At 40.7% G+C, this 9,024-nt stretch overlaps 1 protein-coding gene across 1 annotated transcript; it reads right to left on the minus strand.

Moving 5' to 3' along the window:
• Window positions 1–5,087: 5,087 nt before the first annotated feature.
• On the minus strand, window positions 5,088–6,170 carry LOC122672370 (late embryogenesis abundant protein 7-like). Its single transcript, XM_043869857.1, has 3 exons — window positions 6,096–6,170; window positions 5,850–5,984; window positions 5,088–5,204 (listed from the first exon to the last, which is right to left on the minus strand). Exons 1-3 carry the CDS (start codon window positions 6,135–6,137, stop codon window positions 5,088–5,090), a joined length of 294 nt encoding a protein of 97 aa, XP_043725792.1. The 5' UTR covers window positions 6,138–6,170.
• Window positions 6,171–9,024: the final 2,854 nt, after the last annotated feature.

The following is a 9,024-nucleotide window of genomic DNA, read 5'->3' on the forward strand; positions in this document are numbered from 1 at the left end:
AATATTTTTTTTTGAGGTTTTACATTAAGCACAAGTGTTAGCAGAACCGTGGTCCAGAAAGAGAGAATAAGAGAATGGAATAGCTTATCTCATTGATAGGTAAGGCCCTCTATTATAATAGAGGAGAAAGTTACAAAGGACTGAACTAGGCGATGTGGGACTAAAACCCACATAGCCAACTGTAGACATAATTACCCCTAACTAGCTGACTCTATAAGAGTAGCCACTTAAACCTAATAACATAAGAATAAAACTACCCCAACAGGACCAGAATACCCCCACGGTATTCTGGATTACATATTCCAACAACAAGTCATGCAAATCGTTCCAGACTTTTCTCATGCAACTTGGTGCCCAAAACCAGAGCCTCCAAGTCCTCCAAGACCCCCTAGAAAGGCTAGCCCTGACCCAGACCCCTTGGAACTAGCCTGACCCAGCAAAAAACCTGGTCAAATAGCTCAAATCCTCCCTGTAGACACTGAAGTCCAGGTCGACGCATAGAGACCCTGTGTCGACATTGACCCAACCTTCCATCGACATCTACATATCACCACTCACTTTCGAGCAGAGCATTCCTACTGTCTAACTTACCTCGACATTCAGAACATTCATACCGATAAAAATACCCACCTCGAAGTTAAGTACTGTTCATCGACAGGCACTCGATGTCAACCTAAGCCCTTCTCGATGTTAACTCGACCTCAGTTTAATGTCGACCCTGTGAAAATCCAAAAAGCTCAAACTTGCCATGTTTAGCTCATATTTCGATTCCTTTCGCGACTAAGCCCAATTTTAGCAACTTGGACGCTTATATTGGCTTCCTTGGCCCCAAGGAACATCCTTTTTAGCAATAAATCACATGCCCACACCCCATTGGCCATTATCTTGACCAAATACTCACCGTCGATGTAAAGACAACTCTTTTTCGATGATCTAGATCAGACTCAACATCCTTAGATGAATTTGGGAGTGCACACACCCCTATACATCTATAAATACACCCCCTCTCACATTGAGGAGGTTCCCTGGCAAGACCTTTGATCCGTGGAAGTCTAAAATCCTTGGACAACTCTCTCTAAGTCCTCCCCATGGCAAGTTCTACTCATATTGAGTGATCGCCGAGTATGGGCGACGAAGTGCTTTTCGAATGAGTGACAAAGAAGCTTGAACAAGTGGCGATATTGTCTCCATAAACTAAGCCCCGATTCACAAAAGGAAAACCTCTACATCTCTGATCTTTGATCTGCTTCTAACTAGGTAAGAGTCTCGTTTCCTTCGTGTTTTAATTGAGTTTTATTATTTACCATTATTCTATTTTTTTTGCATCTCCGGTGGAATATAATCTCATCTCTCTAGATGGTGATCACATGTTCCCCCTCTCTCATTGTATTTCTCTTGCATGCATGCATTAACTCATGATCCCTAGCCCTTGTAGTCTAAGACTCCCCTTACTTTCATTCATGTTGCAAGTTTACATGCCTGGATGTGTTTTGCATACTTCACCCATGCATCCTTAGTTTTCAGTCTAGCATGTTCATTGTTATACCATGTATGTTCATTCTTCATGTTTCCATGCCTTTGCTATGTCATGTATATGAATTGAGCCTTAGATTTCCTTTTATACTTTATTATTCTTTAGTTTTATGCACCCATAGCCGCTCACATGCATAGGTAGAGTCAATTATGCGTAGGTCATATATGCTTTAAAATCTTTATTTTACTTTCATGTATTATAACCATTACCATGCAACCAAACTTCCAGGTATGTCCTATAGCCCACCCTTTACATTACCCTTTATTTCTACTCCTTCTTGTACCTTACATTCTCTCCCAAAAGCATGTTATAACCCCACCTAGCCAAGCAATAGAAAGACCAGCAAGTTTGGGCGGACTGGGGTGCCTAATACCTTCCCCGTGTAGGTCGATGCTACGGTCCATGGGATCATAATGGCTCACCATGGTAAACCAATATATGATATTTATCGAGTTCCCTATTTTAGGGAACTCCAAGGTTGTCCCTAGGGAACCCTAGGGTTGCCCTAGGGCACCCTAATCTGGCTTGGGCATTCAATTTTCAATTTTAGGGTTTTCCATGGTTACCCATGGTGCCCTACTGGAACCCTATTAGGGTTTGGTATGACAAACCAATGGCCAGTCCGTCTCTTTGACATCCCATAAAATTATTGGGATCCATGTCATAGAGAAAAATCATCCCTATTCCATCTCATAGATAGAGGGATCCATCCCACACCCGAATGTGCAGCAGAAAATAATCGATTCGGGTCACTTTCACATCTCATGAATAATCAATACAATTAAATCAACAGGAATTAAAATAGAATTGCTAACTTGATGAGCCTCAAGTGTTGCTCCTCCAATAGACAATGGTTCTTCCTCCGATGAGCACTCCAAGCAAATAGATCTAAACCTCCAATGGTGTAGCCAAGGTTCTTCAAGCCAATCCTAGATGCTCTTCAGTTCTTCAAACATAAATCTGGGTTTCCAAAACCCTAACTCTCAAACAAAGTAGAGAGCAAGAAGGTGAAGAAGAGATCCCAAGAGAGAGAGGGGAACCAAAAATCGTCCAAGAGGGGGGGCAGCCAAAAACATGGAGCACTGTCCCCCTTCTGCATTTTTGGGGTGTTTTATAATGCTAGGGTTTCTAAAACCTTAGATGGGAAAAATCCCAGTGAGAGTCTAACTCTCTCTCTCCTTGTTGGCTTTCCTGTTTAAACTCAAAGTGCTTCTAATTGGTGAAGAAGCAGAATCTAATAGGGAATGATATAATTCATTAATTATTTTAATTTATGGATAATTATAATTTGCACCATATCCATTAATCAAATAAATAACCAATTATTTTAGCAAATTCCAAGTAACTCCCTACATGATAATAAATTATCATGTACAATCCCCCACTAATCAACACCATCATTATGGAATCTAGGGCCTGTACACTTGTACTGCCAAACCCCATTCCATAGTACATGTCCATATAAGAGTGTTTGTGTATCTGATTGGGTCCCGCAAAACTCGATAAAACACTATAATCAAATAACTATACATAATTTATCATTTTATGTAAAATAGATTTTGCAAAAACCATTTCCAAAACGACATTGGATCCAGATTCCGATCCTACCATTCACAGACAATCTCAATCTTGGTGTTCCCCAATAGGGCAGTGGTGACCATGTTGAGTAACTCCTTCACTCACAAAGCTCCATTCACTTTTGTCCTCTTATTACTTGAAAGAAAATTCTTGTAGTAGTTGAAATTGGAGAAAAAGAAATGAATAAAGTTTTCCTCCATCCATAGAGGACGGGTCACCCACCATCCTAGGATTCAAAAACCCTTTCCTAGGGTTTTAATATGTTCCAAAATACCCTCCTGATATTCATTCTCACCTTCTCCCACCCTTAGTGAATGCGATCCCATTCACCGTGGATGGAGGGAAACTAGACCTAAAAGAAATTATAACCTTAACTTTTAACCTTTTTAGTATAACACCATTCTGTTTTTTTACCAGATGTTGTCTCATCAAAGGGGTTTGTCATTCACGGGATATCTAGAGCTTTTGAGATGGTTTGGGGGTAGATTTGGGTTAAGTGCTTCATGTTCTTTGTTCCATTGGAATTGATTTATGTGGCATCACCTTTGCCTTTGCTGGAAAGGATTGTGAGGCTCGAAGAACTGATTTCACTACCTGAGAAAGCTGGTCCATGGTAAAGATCTTGATATCACTAATCAGTGCGCTCTTCTTCCAGAAAGGCTTGTTGCCTTAGCGACATTGACTGAAATCCAGCTTAATCAAAGGGATTTCAAAAAATAAAATATAGCAATGTAAGAAATCAAAAGCTACTATTGATGAAACTTTATAACAGAAGAGAGCGAGGGAAGCAGAGAGAGTGGGGGAGGGGGAGAGAGAGAGAGAGAGGGAAAATACTCGTGTTGTAAAATGCCAAGAGAGGAAGGTGCTGTCAAGAGTGCTCCATTTTCAAACAACTGAATTTGACTAGCTATGCTGCCATTAATGGAGTTTTCCAGTCATCGTTACCCAGTTGATGCTGGAATTTCTCCCTCCCATGTCGGATCTCCCCACCCCTCAGCTCCTCTCGTCCATCTCACGATGAGGCCTTCTGTCTTGTGAAATTACAACAATAGTCTTTCTATTATATTGACAAGTCATTGTGTAAAGGGTAAAAAATTCTGGTTATGAATTCTGTTTGAAACGAGATAGAGAGAAGCACCTAGCCAGTACGACTTCCGGTAGTCTTGCAAGTTTCTAGAACAAAAATCTGGGTTCAATGAGTTGTGCAAACAGTTAAACTATTAAGCATTATCATTAGCCTTTTTTTTAGGGGAAAAGCTGATGTCAAAGGGTATTTTAGTAAGTTTAATTATATTTTCTTGTTGGGCAGGACGAAAACTAACTAATTTGAAGATTATGTAAATCTTTTCAAAATCTAAATTTGTAAATGTAAAACAAATTTAAAATATATTTATCTTGTGATTCTTTTTTTAATCTCGTGGATCTAAGAAATTTCCCCTAAATTTAAAATGAAAATTATTTTTAAAATATTTATGCTGCATTTAGGGAAAATGTCTTTGTAGAGCAGTACAATTTCTTTTTTTCCAAAATAATTCTAATAAAGTATTTTCCATTGAGACCAATTCAGGTAGGAGAAGAAAAGAAATGAAAAATAAATAATTTGAATCTAAACATTTTGTTATGTATTATTAAAGCTTTATTACAACATCTCCTAGGGGTTCTTAGAAGAACTCTCCACTAGAAGAGAACTCATTCATCCATAAATTTGAGGAAAGCAAAACTCTAAAACAAAAAAAAAAATGAAAAAAAAAAACAAAGCAAAAGAAGAATACAAAGCACCTCATCTACACTCACAAACTCTCTTCCTCTGTCACTTGCTAAATAATTACTATAAGACATGCCAGAGAGAAAATCCGCTCTACTTCTTATCCTTGAGAGAAAAGGTTAAAAAAAAAAAAAAAACCCTTAAAACCAGAGTCAAAAAAGGGACGGAGGGGAGAGATTTTTCTGCATTGCATTCTTGTTTGCCATGCTTTCACTTCCTGGTGTTGGTGTTGGTGTTGGTGGTGGTGATGTTGTTGTCAGCCACTCCAAGTGTGTTCTTCACGGTGTCCACGGCACCGTGTGCCATATTCATCATTTGCTCTCCTGTCTAAAACACAACAACAACAACAACTGTGCCATTACCAAAACAAAAAAAGGAGAGAGAGAGAGAGAGCAATGACAACAATCTGAAATGTTGGGAGTTTAGTTTCATATCGGCTACTAATTAGCCTATAAACCCCCTTATACACGAGTTCAGTTTCTCTGCACGTACGTGCAAGTGCACGCATATGTGAGAGGTAACCACTTGTTTGATTTTTATCATTTACAAGGGGAACGTTATTTATGGAAACAAAAGGGACATATGGTCACCTCTCAGATGTACGTTCACTTGCACGGATATGTAGACGATCCATTCTCCTTATACACCTCCACGGGTTTGAACTTGGGAACATAAACTTTATATGGTATTAGACTATTAGAGTAGAGAGGTAAAGTGTTCAACTTCTGAGAAATGCATTAGAAGAGTTTTCCCGATATTTCTTATCCCTTGGTTCCACGTAATAATTCAAACTTCGATTTTTTTTTCTATAAAGTTATAAGGTCTTCAATCGAGCCGGGGTTTACCCGGTCTACCCAATAAAATTAGGGTGGCCCATAGGTTCATCGTTAAAAAAAACAAAAATCCATCAAAACCGTTGGTTTCTTGGGCTGATGAAACTATTGTGGGGTCCAAGAGAGAGAGAGAGAGAACCTGCTGGAAGAAGTTGGCAGTCTCGTCCTGACGTTGTTGGGCAGTGTCCATGGTGGTCTGAGCTGCATTGGCCACATTGTCACGTGCACCGGTTGTGGTATCTTTAGCAGATTGAAGCCAATCTTCAGTCAAGGCCTAACAAACAAAGAGGATGTAAAATTGTCCAAATTACAGGGGCAAAAACGTCATACTAAAGAGAAATTTAAATTGAATTAAGCTTTTCTTTAATTTTACCTGGCCTTGGGCGTGGCCTTCACCTGCACGGAATTGTTGCTTAGATGAATCCATCTTTTTCTTTCTTTTCCTGTCCTTTTTGGTTATCTCGTGAAGCTTTGATCGTGAGAATGTGTCTTGAGAGTTTCATGGAGAATATTGCAATATATATAGAGTTCAGGTAGATCGAGCTATTAATGACACGTGGATTTTTTGTGGCTTTTTACTTATTGACACGTGGCATGTGATGGTTGATGATGGAACGGGTATTGCTGCATTTTGACCATGGATTGGGAGACAAACTCGGTCAATGTAACACGTTCTCTCGAATCTGACTCTAAAAGGTTATGTTTGGATGTCAAGGGAAAAAAACAAGAAGACAAAAATCATGATAATTCAATTATTGATTTATGTATCTATTTTTTTTTTGAATTTTTTCTTTTCTTTTCTTCGCTTCCAAACATAGCCTAAGATTAGACAAAAATACTCTAGGGTGGAAATTTCTAGCCTAGATCCCAGGTTGGCCTAATCTTGTTCCTAGTCTTGGTCCTGGTCCAACCGAGGCTAGTTATATATCTGCTTGATTTATGCAGTTGTCTCACGTACATTAATAGTACATATGTATGCATGTTTGACGTGCATGCTAGTATACATGTTACAAGATAGACTCTACCTTTTGATTTAGGGTTTGGGCCTTTTTCTTCTTTTCGTCTTCTTCAATTTCGCTGATTACGTTTCTACGGCTTTACTGGAACGGTCTATCGATTAATCCCTAATTCAGACACTGTCTGTTAATGTTCATGCAAAATGTCTGATTTAGTGATCAAGGGTTTCTGAGAAAGCAGAGGCGCACCAGTCCGAGATTGCAGAAGACGAAGAAGACGAGCCATCATTTATGATATTTGATAACTGAACGAAGAAGATGAAGAAGAAGAGGCATCAAAGAAGCAACGTAGAGTCGATGTTGGGGGTCCTCAACCATGATGTTTAAGATAAGAGACATCAAAGATTTAATCTTTCTTTGTGTCTACTCTGTTTGAAGACCTAACCGAAGAAGGCGAAGAAGAAGGGACATCAAAGAAGCAACACAGAGTCTCTCAGAGAGTGCATGAGTTTCTTTTCTGCTGTGCATGCTTGTTAGTTCTCCGCCGCAGTGCGTGTTTCGTTCTCCGCCATAGTGCGTGTTTAACTCTCCGCCTTAGTGCGTGTTCCGTTTTCACACCATGCTCATCGGATCCCCCAGCGAAGAAGACGCCGAAGCTGACGACGACTCCAACGACGGGCTCAGGTCTAAACGCAACCTGTCTCTCAAGCATCACTACCCTCCGACAACAGATCTCTTCAATCTGGACAAGGAATGCCAGAAGCTTGCCCTGCCGACCAACGCCGGAATCTTCCTCTGCATCTGGTTCGTTTGGAATGATAATGAACCCCAGTGCATAGACAATACAAGCTTTCCTCCTTCCGGCGGTGTTACCTTCTGTTTTCTTTGGCTCTTCAAGCACAAGCTCATGGTTCCCCTGCTCACTGCCCACGTCAGGGTGCTGTTTGACTTCCACCAAGGCGATGTCGGCGTCTTCGTCTTCATCTCTGTCGATGGTTTCGGGTGGGCGCTTGACTTGCGCGATAAGGATGGCGGAAGCCTCATAGGTAGGGGGACGTGGCTGATGTTGATGGAGTTTCAGTCCCTGTAGTTATTGGAAGTATCGTCGCTACTAGCTGTGCACAAAGCCGAGGTGTTTGTTGTGGAAGGTTTTTCTTTTTTATTAGGGTGGTGCCGAGTTCCACCACCTTCTTTTTCATTTTTAGGTTCTGGTTTTGCAGGTTACGCCGGTTCTGGCGTTGGTGTCGCTATGGAAATGGTTGGCTCCATTATCCCTCTCACCATTCAGATCTTGTAGTCTGGTCACCTTTCACCGAAGCTCCTCTCGGCGAGGCAGCGTGCTGGCTCGCGTGGGCATGATGGCGCAGATCTTTTTGGCACTTTTGGGGTCCTTTCTTTTGGCACGAAAGTGCATGAGCTTATCAGTTGCTGTGTTGACAGCGCTTTATCTGGGGCAATTGCTTTCACCCATCCCCTTCTTTGGATGACTCAGTCTTTGGCATGCGAGACTAGGTCGCTTTCCGATTCGTCGGTCTGGGTTCTGTCTACCCAAACCTTCTGTTGGTCATGCTACCTATCTTTTTTTAGTATCTTTTTATGTATCCTGTTTTTCTGTTGGCGTTGGGCGCGCGTGAATGAATAGCCCTGTTATCTACCCAAAAAAAAAAAATTGTTACAAGATACACCCATTAAGGAGCTATTTGGGCTTTTATAGGACAAAAAAAAGGAAGGAGCTAAATATTTGGACTTTGGTCGAGTTTTCTTTAAGCCACGACAAAGCTCATTCAGATGGGCAAGAGTATTGGAGATAAATCACAAATGTGACTTAGCTTGTCTGTATAGATAAGATTTGGTCTCCACAACTGTAAATAAGCTTACCCTCATTAGCATTCTTTGATTTAATACATTGTTACATTTGGGGACCATACTTTATGCCCATTCTCTATGGTGCTCGTTATTTCCTCACTATAGTAGATGACTTTTCCCGATGCCCTTGGATTTATTTGTCAAATCATAAATCTGATGCTTGGACACATCTACGCAATTTTTTTTTTCCATTGGAAAAACCCAGTTTGGTTGTCAAATCAAGCAATTACGCATCAATAACGGTCATGAATTTTTTTTAACCATGCTTCCAAGGATTTTGTTTAGCACCCATGGGATTGTTCACCAACATAGCTGCATGGACACCCTACAACAAAATGGGGTGGTCGAGCACAAACACCGCCACCTCCTCAATGTGGCATGGGCCCTCTCATTTCAAGTCCTTCTACCATAAGAATTTGGGGTGAGTACATACTTACTGTAGCCCACCTCATCAATCGTCTTCCCTCCCATGTGTTACATGGCCGGTCCTCT

Source organism: Telopea speciosissima, chromosome 8, assembly GCF_018873765.1.
Source record: "Telopea speciosissima isolate NSW1024214 ecotype Mountain lineage chromosome 8, Tspe_v1, whole genome shotgun sequence".
In the NCBI taxonomy this organism is placed as follows: Eukaryota; Viridiplantae; Streptophyta; class Magnoliopsida; order Proteales; family Proteaceae; genus Telopea; species Telopea speciosissima.